Consider the following 15,704-nt stretch of genomic DNA (forward strand, 5'->3'; position numbering starts at 1 on the left):
CTGGATTCTCAGGCCTTCACCTTGTTGAGAACAGACCAGACATGGTACAGTAGAGCCTGATGTAACACAGAGACAAGTCAAGATCGTCATGCGTCAACTGGAGTTCAGCAGGAACCAGCAGAGGATATTTTGTGGACCAGCACTATTTTCCCCATGGCAAGAAATCACATTAGCTTCCTGTGTGTGTGGACATCATCTAGGGAAGGAGGGCGCAAACAATGCCCCCATAGGGATTTTGGATTTTTAGTTGATTAAATACTTACCAGCATGGCTTATTACCTGCAAACTTAAAGGTTTTTTGTTTGTTTTGTTTCATTGTTTCCTTTATTAAGAACAGGGAACCCTTAAATCAGTTATAGGAACTGAGGACGTCAATGTTATCATGCACATCTGAATCATATATGCAAACACTCCATGTTTTTTCAGAGACTTAGTTCTTTAAAAGACTGGCTAAAATAAAGTTTCAACAATTGAAAAGACTGACCTCAATTTAATAAGACAGCATATGAGACTACAGTAGTGAAATAGTATAAAGTATACTAATCATTCTATATGTTGGTCAAAAACATAATTATCTGTACACATTTAAAATATTCTTTAAAATTATTTAATAGCTGGAAATACAGATACCATTTAGACTTCACATTTTAGAATAGAAAATATATATATGAAAACAACTTCTATTGGTAGTGTTCAATGTTGTATAATGAGTCTGGAAAGGAATTAAAATTCTTTATTTGGTAAATTACTTGTGTATTACTAGGACAGTGAAGTGAAATTCACAATTTGACCAATTCTCAACAGGCAATAGCATTTTCCTATAGGACTTCCAAAACTGTAGTTAATGTTTATATTCATATTTTGGGCATACATCTGTCATTTACTTATGATTTTCCAAGCATACTAACTTTTTTCTGTACTCACAAACTAAACATTAAGAAGCTGTGGAGTAGAAATGAATATAGATAGCTGGTAGATATTCTTCAAGTTTGAAATGAAAAATTCCTCAAGAAATTTTTTTCTTATTATATTTTTGGACAAAAATACTGGTTAGATATAACTTTTAGTTTCAACAAAAAATAAAATTCATTTGTTTATAAGACAAGATGGAAGTGAAAGGTAATACAACTACTTTCTAAAATGAAATGGTACATTGGATTAACACTGGCTGCACAACTAAATAAATTAATCCTATTACAACACACAAAATTATCTTCCATATATTATGAACTGATATTCAAATCCAGAACTCTTTCACATAAATTAAATTCCATGTTAACAGAATTTATATTTATTATACATAAATAGTTATAAATATATTTTATATGACATCAACATTTGTTCTTTCCTTGATAAACAGTGAGAATTATTACAAATGAAGACAGTGTATAAGGGACATTAAATCAGCTTTAATCCCATTATTAAGAAATCCATATAGAATTGGATTAAGACAACAGGACATCATGCCCAACAAATGACAAATGCAATACACCAACTTGAAATGCCTATTTGATATAAGATTGTCATTGAAATCAGTTACCACATGGAAAAGGTGTAGTGGCATCCAACTAACAGCAAATACTAATATCAGTATGGTCAGTCTGTAGAAAACACTTCGAGATCTCTTTTTTATTCTTGTAACAGAACGTTTTACTCTCAGTTCATGAACATCTGAATTATCTTCAGGTTTTATCTCAAAGCAAGTGGGGACCCTTGGTATGAACTTACTGGATGAAGAGAGCTGACTTCTTACAGAGCCGAAGTTTTCTGGAAGTATTCTGGAGTGGGTCTCTTGAGAAGGTCTTTCTGGAGCAGGTAACACACATGCTGTCTTCTTGCTATATCTTCTTCTGTGTTTTTTGATGAATGAATAACTCCATTTGTGGCTGCCAGAGAGTTTCACCTGAGGCCCACCCTTTTTGGATGGATGAAGAGTTAAGTTGATCATCTCATTTTCTTCAAGTCTGTTTTCTTTGTTGGACAATCCACAGCTTATACTTCTGCAGACACTGGTATGACTTACAGTAAGACAAACTAAGGGCAGAATATACTGAACTAGCAATAAAGAGATAGTAAAGGCAATTCTGTATGAATCGGATGGCCAGGACTCAACACATAAATACCTGCTGCTCAGCAACGCTGAACCAAATGTTTCCTGAAGTTCCACAAGACTGTGAAACACTGGAAGGGGAGAACAAATTGCAAAACCTAGTGTCCAGACGGTAGCGATCAGAAAGTAGCCATGGTTTGCTGTTAAATTATTAGATATAGGATGTTTTATCATATGATACCTGACAATGGCAATTGATATTAAAATTAAAGTTGAAACCAAAACTGACACACATTGAAGAAAAGGCATAATATGGCACATGACTTTGCCAAACATCCACTGATCTAGCAAGACAGAGGTCAGCGTGAAAGGTGAGCAAAACAGCACAACCAAGATATCAGAAAAGGCCAGATTTCCTATGAGGAAGTTTACCGTAGTCTTCTGATTACGCTTTTTCATGAGAGCCATTAAAATAAGTAGATTCCCCATAAAACCAAGAAGACTTACAAATGTATAGAGCCCAATCAGAAAATACTGTAAGTCATCTACACTGCTTTTATAGTCATCCCAGACTGGGAAATCGGAATTCCGAGTGGCAGCAGTATTATTCTCTGTGGCAAGTGTCTTGTTATAATACTCATTGAGCTCTAAATCCATATTATAGTCCTCCCTGGAAAAAAAAGACATTTGTTAGAAATCTAAAAAAAAATTACATGACTCCTTTAAATTAATCTATGCAGAGGGAAACTAAATTTTACATTAAGCTCCCATGACCTTATCAATCTCCTAAGAAAGTTTATGAAATCTTTAACTGGTTCCAAGTGCAGTGCAAGTGTCAGTCAATAATGTTTACAGTAAGTTTAATTTTATCAATACTTCTAAGATATATTAACCTGTGTTAAGGTAGCAGACTGTATTTTTAAAATTTTTGTAGTAAATAACGTAAGGAAAGAAAAGGGCAAATGTAGACAAGAACTTCAAGATACATAATTCACACTTGCTCATTAATATTATTCTCCAAGTCAAGATACCTGGTGCATAGTTTAGTCACATAATCTTACCTTAAAAATTCCTTTCATTTCTATCTCAAACTAGGCCAAACTTAAAAGTCACCTGTCGCGGTCAACTCAACTGCTCATGATCTCCTCTTCAGAACTCCTGTTACCTTCTGTGTACAGTTGTCTAATGCTGCATATCGTAATCTGCTTTCATGGCATCATAATGCCTACCAGTCTACCTTGTTGATTTACAAACAATGGAAAAGCAGAAACTATCTCTTACCCACTTTGGTTTCCATCCCAATACATGGCATAGTAACTTTACCACTGCAGGTATTAAACAAATGTTTATGAGAGAATAAAATATTCAAACAAAACTCTAGAAATAAATATCACCTAGTTCACACAGTGTTCAAATGTAAACTGCTTGAGAATAGTATCACTAGCTCATGACCTAGATGCATATAGTAGGCACTCATTAAATGTGTTTTTCAAGCTGTACTGTTGACTGTGTGAACACAATGCTGGATAATTAAATCTTTCTGTGACCAATCCTCAATCCTTTGAGATATGCCAGGTTATCTCTGATTAGGACAACCACTGACGGACTAGTAGTGCTGTCAGTGTTTTTTTTAAAACAAACAAACAAACACACAAACACATTTCACCTGTTTATGAATTTTAAAATTGTGTATAGATTTTGGCTTACAAATGAATTAATGAATTTGTTGTTTAAGGAAAATATTATACCTTCAATGTAAATGTAGAAGTGATACTAATATAACTCCCCATAATAAGTTTTTTTATTTCAAATAAAATTAATGTCATACTTCAATGGCATTATGTATTTACCTCTACATATTATATTTTTTATGGAACTGCCTGATGAAGCACTAAATTGCCTAAAACATACCAATAAAAGGCAAAAAGACCCCCGCCTCTCCTTTAAAAAAAATAAGCACTTTCATTTTTTAAAAACTTTTTTATTTTTCTTAGAAACAGGGTCTCATTCTGTTGCCAAGGCTGGAGTGCAGTAGTGCAATCACAGCTCATTGTAACCTTAACACCTGGACTCAAGCAATCCTCTCATCTCTGCCTCCCAAGCAGCTGGGACTACAGGCACTTGCCACTACAAATGGCTAATCTTTCTATTTTTTGTAGAGACGGGGTCTTGCTATGTTGCCCAAGCTGGTCTCAACTCCTGGACTCAAGTAATCCTCCCACCTTGGTCTCCAAAAGTGTTGGGATTATAGACATGAGCCACTGTGCTCTGCCATTTTCACTTTTTTTTTTTTTTAACAAGAATTTCCTACAGAAAACACAAACCAGCAAGCAAATTAATTCCAATAAATATATTTTCATAAAGATTGTGATATATATGTATTTAGAAAAGCATTTTTGTTACCTATCAATGTATATCTACTTATTCTAGATCCATAATTGAATAATTATACTAAAACTACAAAAAATTAACTCTATTTAAATTAATAGTAAAGACTGTTATCTTTAATTTATGAGTGACCTACAGGTTCTGGTTCAATAAATTTCTAAACAGCAAATACTATTGTGTACATACTTTCATTACAAATAAGTTTAACTTCAGTTCTTTACATAGTAAGTTTCAAACAGGATGACAGAATCATTGTTGTGCTATGAGAAAAGTTACAAGATTTTCACAACTTCTACAAGTTATTTTATGTTGACCAAATTACTTTCTGGAATCTAACTACATCCTTTTGAAGGATAAGTTAATTCAAAGACTCAGGATTGTATTCATTCATTCTTAGACCCTAGCCAACAATATACGTTGATATTGCCTCAATGAAAAAGAATACCTGGTACAAAAGTGACTCACATGACCTACTGAATCATATTATTCATCATATTCCCAGTCAATAGCCTCTCACCAACTACTGTGGATAGGTCAGCAGGCTTCTAATCAAAACAGCTTTGACTGGTGCTTTTGCCTAATTTCCTGTGTTCTGATGACCCCCTGGCTCAATTCAGCTTATTCATGATCCTATTTATACTCATAATGTGTACAGGCTGTTTGTAACAGCAATCCTACTTAGTTGTTCTTCTCTTTACTTAATTTCTTGAGTCAATCCTTTTCTTCTAACTTCGTGGCAGGTCAGTTGCTACTGATGACCTTTCCTTTTATTACCTAAGCAAGAATAAGAGAGAAATTGGACAGCCCCTTCTACAATGCTTTGTGCTTTTTTGAAACATGTAACTGTGGATGATACTTATTTAGTGTAAAATTGCTGTCCAAAATTTTTTGAAGAAAGAGAAGATGCAGTACAATTTGTGGTAATAGAAACAATGTGGTTTTGAGTCTAAAATTCAGATTTTCTCCAATCCATGTGGTTAGAACTCTCTATTAGATTCTAATGGAGATAAAAGTCTTAATTATTTTTATTCTAGCAATGATGTTTAACAGAGCATATTACACACAGAGGATGCTAAGTAAATATTCGTTACCAATCATTTTAGAAGAGCAGTTTAGTTTCCCTGGCTTTAAAATAACAGAAATGAATCATCCTGGCAATGTGGGAAAGTTCAGGATACAGTATGACTATATATTTGTGTGTGCATATATATGTGTGTACACATATGTTTACATATATATTTATAGGGAACCATTGAAATTATGGATGTTTTAAATGGCCCCAAAATGCAATGAGGAAGAGATACCTAGATAGACAATAAAGAGAGTTTAGTGCTTTAAATTTTTCATTTGTATATCTTCATTGATAAAGGCTATCACACAAGAACATGAAACTAAAATTTCAAGATATATTTACAACATTTAAAAAAGTCAATGAAAAAGAAGTACATCAGATTCCACAACTGTGCAGTCTGTTATTAAAACTTTTATTTTAAATATATGCACATAAAATATTGAATGCATTAAGTTATAAAACCACATCTCCTTAGTAAGAAGATGAAAGAAATGCCATCCTGAGTATTCATTGGATGCTGGAGAAAAAACTGAGGATGTTTCTTTCATTCCTTAAAATATTTGAGAATTTTAAGAAAGTGAATAATTTATATATAATTTTAAAGGGTAGGCCCCTTTTATTAATGAATAGCCAAGAATGATTAGTTGTTCCTTTTTTTATTCATTCAAGAAGTATTTATTGAACATATATTCTGGTAGGTGGTCTGCTCTGCTGTAAGCACAAAGATAATTAATGCAAGGTACTATGCAAAGAATATTCTTTGCTGGATTAATTCAAGTTCGCACTCTGAGTAACTGTAGATTGCTGAGATATAAAAGGCCCCAAACCTGATGATGAATTAATTAATAAATGAATGGCTTTCTCTTGACTGCCAGCAATATATTCTTTCACTATAGCATGGACACTTGTACTGTTCCTGAATATGATGAATACTTGATGTAGCTACTGATAGATTGATTAGCAAATTTAAAAAATTGTCTCAGCATTCATACATTCATTCAACATTCATTTATTCATTTCATTTTGGTGTGACTGTAGTCAACTTTCTCCTGCTCTCCCTCTAGTCCCACACCACACCATCTACCCCATAAACATACAAACACATAACACCTAATATATAGTGTGCACAAAATGAACATTCGGTGATTCTTTGCTCCAATGAAGGAAGAATTTCTTCTTACAACTAAATAATGAATACTGCAAATGCTGGCGGTTGGGTCGGGGGTGTGGACATGCAGGTTTCTTTTTTTTTTTAAAGTGCCTCCTGGTAGCCAGGGGATAGTTTAAACATTAGGAAAAATTTGTCCAATCAGATTTAAGTAGAAAATGTAAGATACAAGAATGCTCTTTAAATAAAAACACAAACAAACAAAAAAGCACGATTTCTTGCCTTAAACTTACCCTTTCCCTTCCTTTTTCCTGAAAAATACAATGAGCAGACCTACAATGGAAATGCAAATACGTTTAATAACCCTCTACTTTTCAACAAGTGTTATTATAAGTGCTGTACATTTTTATGCAACATATTTTATCCATAACAAAAGTAATGATATATGTGAACCTTCTCAGATTGCTATAGAAATTATAAAATATAACCAGAGAAAGAATATTTTAACATGGAATATTATTTGATAAGAAATCTGAAATTGACGGCATGAAACTTTTGTTATGTCTAATTACTATTTTTACTTATTCTCTTTTATATTAGTTGTATCTCCCACCATGGAAATTTTCATGCTGAAACACAGAACTTTAATCTCTTGAGTAAAAAGTGTGAAAAATGAAAGTTTGTTATTAAACTATGACAACTTATATACAATGTCTTCTTAAAGGTTTATTGGAATTTTCTTATAAGTTGTTCTATATCTGACACCTCGACAAATGAAACCTTCTGAATAGATTGCAAGTATTTTAAGAGAGTAGTAGATAGTTCTTAAGAATAATTGGAGGAACTGCAGGGAATTCAAAGGATATTAAAAGTCTGACTTGTACATTTAAATAAGGTTTCTTTGTTTGAGTAATGTCTTGCCTTATGAAAATACACATCATTCTTCTCACAAAGGATGTCAATCACACAAAAGAATAAAATATATGTAATTATTTTTCTCCTGCAATGATAAAATATCAGCTATTGTCTATTTTGCTGTGATCGTGGAACAGAAGCATGATTCCATGTTCTCAAATATTCCCATGGTTTGTTCTTAAAGCCAGAATATGCCACAACTTGAACTGGAAAGATAAATACAGCTCTGCTCAGCTGACAAACACAGGCATGCACCACCCTCTCTTCCAAATTCTAACGGCAGAGTTTCTCTTCCCTTGAGAAATCTGAAATCTAAAATTGCATTCGGACTGCAAAATTCTGCTGAAAGAGCCTTAGGCTATTTTCCACGGCTGATGATAAAATCGCTTTGGCTTTGGTCCAACACAACGCCTCAGTTCCCTTAAAAGATTAATTAAAGGTCTGTGAACTTGGAAGAAGAATTCCTGTTTCTGGGATTCGAGTTCTATGGATGTTTGTTATTTCTTGCATTTGTCATATGAAGCCACCTTGCAAATAGGAGCGCAAACCTAGGAGCGCAGTTGCCTGCCGGGCTCGGGTCAGTGCTGGACCGCTCGCGGCAGCTGGACGGCCTGAGTGGCGCCCCGCGGGCTGCGCCCCTGGCCTCGCCAGAGACCCGCTAGGGCTGAGCCCTGACCCAGTCACCCCTCGGGCTGCCGTTCCCAGCTCCGGACGCCTTCCTGGCTGCATCCAGAGCGCGTCCAGCCGGGGACAGTGCTCCGTCCATTCCCCGCCCCCTCCCCAGGAGGCTCCTCCGCGGATCCCCTACACTCTCCACCCGGGTTCGGCCCGCGCCTGCTCCACCCGGGTGAGTTGGGAACCAGAGGGACCTGCTCGGCATGAAGAATTCAGCCCAGTACCCTCTCCGCTGTCTCTTCACTCCTGACAATTGCCTGATCCGCCACGCTAATCCCCATTTTTCCAGCCGCGCTCCCTTCACCTTCCTTACCCCGCCCTCTTGGGACCCCAACAACGCCCCGGCACCAGAGACAGGGGTGCGGGCTCCCAGGGACCTGTGCGGACTCGCAGCGCGCGCTGGGAGCCGCCACGGCCCCTCGGTGCAGGCCTACCCGGCGCGGCAGGGGGTGACAGTGAGGGGCGGAAGCCGGTACCTCGGGGCGCCCCGACAGATGCAGGCCCTGGGCTCCCGGGAGCGCTGCCCTGCGCGACTGCTCCTGCACCCCGCGGCGGCGGCGGCAGCAGGAGCAGGACCTGGAGGCGGCGGTGGGAAGAGAGGGCGGGGGTTTAACGGCGTCTCGAGAACACGTGACTGTTCCGGGGACCCCCGAGACCCCGCTCCAGGGCGCCTGCTCCGCGCCAGGCTCTTCCAAAGCCTGGGGCCGGGGGCGGGGGCATCTCAGCCCTACGCCGCTGTTTGGGGGCTCTAGGGAAAAGCGACAGGGCCCGGGATGTCGACCCTTCGCCCCGGCCTCGGGTCCCAGCCCGACCAAGTTAACTTGGTGGGCAAATCGATTTTGCCGGTCCAGCCCCCAGCCCTGTGTAGTGAACTCCGAGAAGTCTTGCACTGGTGTGAGACTGGCCGTGTCTCTAAGTGTTTAGGATTCCTGAGAGCAAGCTTCGAGTCTCAGGTTTTATCTTTGTTTAGGAAAAAAAGAAAAACAGTATACAGCTCTTTCTTTGCACCTTTTTTAAAGTAAGGAAGCGTGGAGGTGGGGAGGTTGACATAATGTTCAGGAGTGGCAAGGGAGTCTGCAGGGATGCAGAATAGAAAGGAAGTGTCCCCACTCCCAGGAGTGGCAGCTGTGGGTGTGGGCAAGCGGCGGGAGCAGGGGAGTGAGGCTAAAATGAAATCAACGCTTCTCAAGACTATATTCAATAGCAAAGAGAAGACGAAGGGCTAAAAACGAGTTGTCATAGGTTAAAAAAAAAAAAAAGACGGGAAAAAAAGCCCACACGAAAAAAGAAGAAGAAAAAACCTGTCCTCCTGTTCCTTCTCAACATGATTTCCAGCCCTAATGTTTCCAAATCTGTATTGCGCAGGTTTGCTTTATTTTTAGCTAATCATTAGTTGGCAGGTACTTTAGGCTTGCGTGTGTATGTGCCTGTGTGTGTGTGTGTGCGCGCGTGTGTGTGTGTGAGAGAGAGAGAGACAGAAAGGGAAGGAGAGAGAGATTGGGGAGAGGTCCGTGTGTCTCTGGACACAGCTGTACCATGAGAAAGGGTGTAGTTATTGTACACTTTAATACTGAGAACTATTATGTAACAGACAGCATCTCCTGCTGAGTAGAGTCCTGTGGGACTAGCTCTCTATAAACCGAACAGAACTCTACCCCTTGGGAGCAATGTGACTTGTAATTCTAACATCTGGGGCAGCCATTACTGTTACACCAGAAGTCAAAGAAAATTTCTTGTGCGACCTTTCTGCTGAGTTTTACCATTCAATACTCAGGGGATCTGTATAGACTGCCATTTCATCAGTCGAAGAGTCATCCAAGAGCTTTTAAAGAACTCAAGTAAACACCGTTGCTGTTATATTCTTGTATGTGTTATTTCTGAAATACTAGTATATTCTCCCCAAAAGCTTGACAGAATAGGCAGTCTGTGCAGGCGACTGGGATTCTGCAGTAGGGAGCAGAGGATGAAAGTGTCAAGAAGGGATGACCTTGAGAAAACAAGACTTGTTTTTTAGACTTTCTTAAATCTACCGTCTCTACAGTTAATGGAATACACATTGCACATAAATTTCTATCCTTCCATCTCTTGCAGTCATGTACACTTCAAATACACATTGTCGGCCTGGCACGGTGGCTCACGCCTATAATCCCAGCACTTTGGGAGGCCGAGGCAGGCAGATCACCTGAGGTAGGAAGTTCGAGACTAGCCTGACCAACATGGTGAAACCCCATCTGTACTAAAAATACAAAAATTAGCCGGGCGTAGTGGCGGGCGCCTGTAATCCCAGCTACTTGGGAGGCTGAGGCAGGAGAATCACTTGAACTCGAAAGGTGGAGGTTGCAGTGAACCAAGATCGCCCATTGTACTCCAGCCTGGGCCACAGAGTGAGACTACATATTTAAAAAAAGTAAAAATACACATTGTCTTTAAAATAACTTCCAAGTGAACCCCATTGTAACTGTCTTTCAAAACACTAGTCTATGCCACAGGCTTTTGCATATTAAAAGTACAAAACAAATCTTATTTTTTCTTTTCCACAACCTTGTTTTCTATTTTGATTATATGAACCTTTAGGTTGAAGTCACTGTTATTAGAGTATTAAAAATAAAAGGCCATGTGCCATTGATACAAAGATTCTAATTAACCTGACCAGGTCTTCCCACTGCACCCACAAACAAGCAAGTCTCAAAAATGGGAGTCAGCATTTCTTCTTTAAATACACATGACAATACACAGTATTAAGGACACGTGTAATGGACAAGTTATTAAGAATTTTTTTGTTTGAAGAAAATTATCGACGTACAAATTTAAGCAATATGCTACATAAAGAGGAAGATATGAAGATAAATGTGCTCCTACCTTGAAAGTTCCCGGGAAGAATTCGAGACCGATCATCATTACTCTTCGTAGAACATAATAATTTTATTTTTATTGTATGGAGTAACGTTTAAGCGGAGGGGAATGCCAGAACAGAAATAGTAATGTCCACCTCTGTTTTATGTATTTTTCCTACTCACTATTTATAAAATGCTCATTTGGGAAATTAAGTTGGATTTTATACATGTTACAAAATTGAACTGGTTATCTCCCTGTTATTATGGTTCATTATCAGTTATGAAAGGTAAAAGTTAAAGGCCACTTGGGACTCCTAAGACTAATTACTGAACAATAAAACAGTCACCCAACAATTCCTGGGGTAAGATTTTGCTGAGGAACATGACTGTGGTTTCATCAAAGCTACTGTTAACATTTTAATAAACAGCTACCATTTGTGGTGAGCAAGTTCTAAAGCACTTTGGTATAATCTCAAATGATATTTGATTTTGATATTTGATATTTGATTTTTATGGGTTTATTTCTCTGAGAACTTTGTTGTATTCCTTAAGAGTAAATGTTTCTTCATTCACCTTTTCTATCATGGTATATTTAAGTCCTTAATACATAAAAGATGTGTTATCAAAAATATTTTTGATGCTCTATGCTGTATTGATTTCTTTGGAATAGTAATAATTTGTCATGCAAATAAATATTTAGGATTTAAAATGAGGAGCTAACTTATTGTGAAATATATGATTTTTTTTTTTCAGAGAACAAAAGCTATTGTAAAAAAGGTTAGCCCAAAATACTGTGTCCATAGAGTCAATTTCCCAGGCAACTCAATGATACTTGTGAGGTCCTATGGAGGCACCATTAACATTTTATTGACTTCTGATAAACACTGTGCTCCTTAAGCAACACTTTATTTGTCCTTTTGATGCTCTAACGATTTGACCATAAAGCAGTGTCTGATTTGCAGAAAGAATACACAATTCCTTTTAATAGTAAACATCCATGTTAAAAATACACACACACGTAGATGTGATACAGATGTATTTTATACGTTTATACATTACATACATATTTTTATAATGGACACTTATCAGAACACCTGAGTTGTAGCCAGGCTTAATCTCAGATTAATGGTGTGGCTTTAGACAAGGCACTTGATTTTTCAGTCTTCACTTTCTTTGTCTGTAAAATGAAGTATTTTGAATCAAAGATCTGGAGTCCCTTTGAGACCCAACTACTTATGGCTTTATGCCATTAATGAGCATGCATTACAGACATATGTGTAGAAAAATCATCTTTTTACATCTCCAGAAAAATTTGATAACCATAGACATTGTTTATTTTCCCTCTATACTAAAATTTACAAAGAAAATACTGTTGCTAAAGTTTTCCATTATTACTGGCACATTCTTTTCCCCACAGCTAGTTATAATTACATGTCATTTATTCATTTCAAAAAGTTATGTCTGCTTACATATTAATACTTCATTCTTTAATTATATTATTTTTAAGTTTCGTAACATAAATATATGTACAAGAAGACAGCATGGATTCCTTTGACAATATAACATTTTATTATGTAAATCCATATATAGGCCATATAATTATTTCCTTCGTAGTTCAAAACTCCTCTGAGAAAAGTATCCTCTAATATTTTAAAAAGTGTTCATTTCCTATGTATTTTTTTGTAGTTAATATTTTAAATCTAGTTATAAGTCTAAATATAGCTTTACTATATTTATGTGCAAATGAAAGGGAAACAGTTTATTTATTTATTTTTGGTATGTTGGTTTGTTTTAGTCTTTAAAAAGAATGTCTACAGAACTGTTCAAAGCATAAGCCCAGGATCAAAAGTTGAATGATCTGCTCCTCAAAAATGTATGTTACCATATTCTTAGTTTTGTCATTCTCACAGGTAACTCAGCTATTAAAATATGTTATTGAACAGGTAGAAAAAAATATGAGACCTTTCCTCAAGTAGACATTACAAGCATTTTCAAAGGAAATAGGGTCCATATTCAAGTTTATACCTAATAGAGGATGTAGAGCTAACACATAAGGATATCCAAAAATATGAGGTGGATCATCAGAAGGAGAGTATTAGTAAGCAAACTATGCATAAAATGTGTATGCACAAAGTAGCAATCATCCATCACAGCCGCAAATGCTGAAGACACTTTTTTAATGCTTGAGATGAACAAATGGGCTCGATTCGTGATATTCAAAATTTTTGTAGTCCTAGCCTATTCCTAGTTTTTCAATCTTTCAACAAAACTTGTTTAGTATCTTATGATGTGTCAAATACCCTTCCAAGCTCCTCAGTTGAAGAGATGAAAAAAAAATAGTCACTACCAGTAATAGATCAGAGTATAGTTGTAGATACGTGCAACTACACAATTAACGGCAATACAGTGTGATAAGTCTGCAGTTGAAATAAACTCTCGGTTTATGTATTCATATTCCTAGGTAATTCATTCCTAAAAATAAACTGGGGATATAACAGAGGGTTTTATAGCTGAGAAGACACTTGAACTGAAATGTGAAGGGTTGGTAAGAGTTAAACAGGCGGATGGAGAGGGGATGGAGAGGCGAGAAGTGTTGTAATAGCATGAAGGTGAGAGAGTGTGTGGCATTCAGAATCATACAAATGGTTCCATATGACTGCGGTGTATGGGGTAAGGGATCGCACTGAAAGTGTTGATTAAAAAGGATGTCTTTGGTCCTTCGATTGAGACATCTGGATGGAAAGCAGCTAAAAGATTTAAGGGGGAGAGTTGATATGACTGGATGGCTGTGAAAGAAGCTGTTGGATTTACACCATTTAGCAGAGAAATAAGCAGACCTTGATGGAGGTGAAAGAACACACGTGAGAGATATGTAGGAGATAAAATCACTGGTAGTCTGAGACTAGTTGGATTTGTGAGTGAGAGTGAGAGAGAGGGGAATACTTGGGACGATTCTTAGGTTCTGGGATGAGGGAGAAGAGTGACACTGCTGGTCAGATCCGTGAGCAGAGAAGCACAAAAGAAGCATACTGTCGAGGAAACCTGAGAGGGATCTGTACTTTTGGTAAAGAATGACGGTTATGTATATGCAAGGATGTCACTGATGGCAGAGGTATGTTTGTATGTTATGTTAAGAATGAAAAAAGGAGAAGATTAAGATTGGGATCTCTGGTAAATTCTGGTAATTTGGAGGTTGATCAAGGAAGAAACAGGACCACTAAAAACACAAGTTTATCTGGGTAGCACTTGCAGAAGATTGCCAGAGAACTTCCGTGGTGTACCACCCAGAAGGGGCAGAAGGGAAAAGCAGAGAGGAGACTTACATGTCTGGGAGATGTTACTCAGCAATAAGCTGGGGAGCCTCTGTGTGAGAGTGTGCTGAAGGGAGCTGTGGTTTGGTGTCTTTCACAGCTACAAGATCTGTCTTATTTATGGTTAGCAGACGTTGGGTGGAGTTCCATGGGGCATGAAAGAAGGTGGGCTCTAAATGGGCTAAAATTAATTTATTTTTGACTATATTTAGAGCAATTAAATGTGTGAGATTTTGAGGTGGTGCTGGCAGGCTTTGGGCTAAGGGCCTTAGCCTGCTGTGGAGAAGCAAACAGTATGGGGACCATTTTAGGCTATCACACATGGACCGTCTCTGGCCTATTTACATAACAGAATCCTAGGGAGAAAAACACCTAAGAAGTAGATGGAAATAGTAGATCTTGGGAGAGATGACTGAGCAGCAGCTAATGAAGAAAAGCCTGAAGTGTGGAGTTAGTGACGTCAAAGGAAAAAAAAGATTCCAGAAACAGTGGGTGCTTAGTTGAGTCCATTGCTACATCAAGAATGAATACAAGAAAGTCTGAATCTTGTTCATTGGCTTTGGTCATTAGCGTCCTGGGCAGAAGCAATTTCAGGTGGGTCATATTTGAGGAAAAAATGAGGTGACAGTAAATGTACCTTATTCTTCTCAAAGAAGCTGGCCAGGAAAGAGAAGCATCTAGGGAAGATGTTACTATGAGAAAGAGATGAGTAATTTTGTTTTGGTCTTTATTTTAGTCCTAAGAAAAGTAAATTGTTGAATAAACAGGTATTGTAGTTATTTTATTGTTGTTTCACAAACGTTCCTCAAACTTAGTGGAATGCAACTCATAGATTTTATGCTCATGGACTGAATGGGTCAGCACCTCAGAAGAGCGCATTGGGATGGTTTGTCTGTCACGTGCTGCGTGGGGCCTCAGCTGGGAAACCTCAGTGGGATGGGTTGAGTCAAAGCCTGGAGTTGAAACAGCTGGGTTGGAGGATCTACTGCCAAAAGGAGGAACTTGAAAGTTAGGGGGTTAATACGGTATGGCCTTTAACTATCTCAAAAATAAGGAGTCCATTGAGACTGAGGGTATGAGGTGGGAAGCTTGGAGAGGGGTGGATTTTCAAAATAACTTCTAAGAGGAGAGAGATTGGTAATCACCTAAGCCAAGGTATTTCTGGGCGATATTTAAGGCTCAATGAAGGTTTTGAATTTGTGCTTGCAATACTCTGCACAGTTGAATTTTTACCTACATGCTATGCTAGTGGAGAGCGGCAGCTAAACAATCTTGTAAGATCAGATGGGTCCTATTATACCATTGACCATCCTTAGATATTTGTACTCTTTCTAGATGTATTTGTATCTGG

The 15,704-nt window shown here is 37.8% G+C and overlaps 1 protein-coding gene across 1 annotated transcript; it reads right to left on the bottom strand.

Annotated features, from left to right (window-relative positions):
* Nucleotides 1–591: 591 nt before the first annotated feature.
* Nucleotides 592–8,078, bottom strand: NPY5R (neuropeptide Y receptor Y5). Its single transcript, XM_012438976.3, has 2 exons — nt 6,912–8,078; nt 592–2,720 (listed from the first exon to the last, which is right to left on the bottom strand). The coding sequence occupies exon 2, from the start codon at nt 2,705–2,707 to the stop codon at nt 1,370–1,372; it is 1,338 nt and encodes a 445-aa protein (XP_012294399.1). The 5' UTR covers nt 2,708–2,720; nt 6,912–8,078; the 3' UTR covers nt 592–1,369.
* Nucleotides 8,079–15,704: the final 7,626 nt, after the last annotated feature.

Source organism: Aotus nancymaae, unplaced genomic scaffold (genome assembly GCF_030222135.1).
Source record: "Aotus nancymaae isolate 86718 unplaced genomic scaffold, 86718_ANA_hifiasm-v0.15.2.pri h1tg000033l, whole genome shotgun sequence".
Taxonomy (NCBI): Eukaryota; Metazoa; Chordata; class Mammalia; order Primates; family Aotidae; genus Aotus; species Aotus nancymaae.

Bases quoted from the DNA above. Each gene is read 5' to 3' on its own strand.
- NPY5R (XM_012438976.3), bottom strand. From the start codon at position 2,707: ATGGATTTAGAGCTCAATGAGTATTATAACAAGACACTTGCCACAGAG.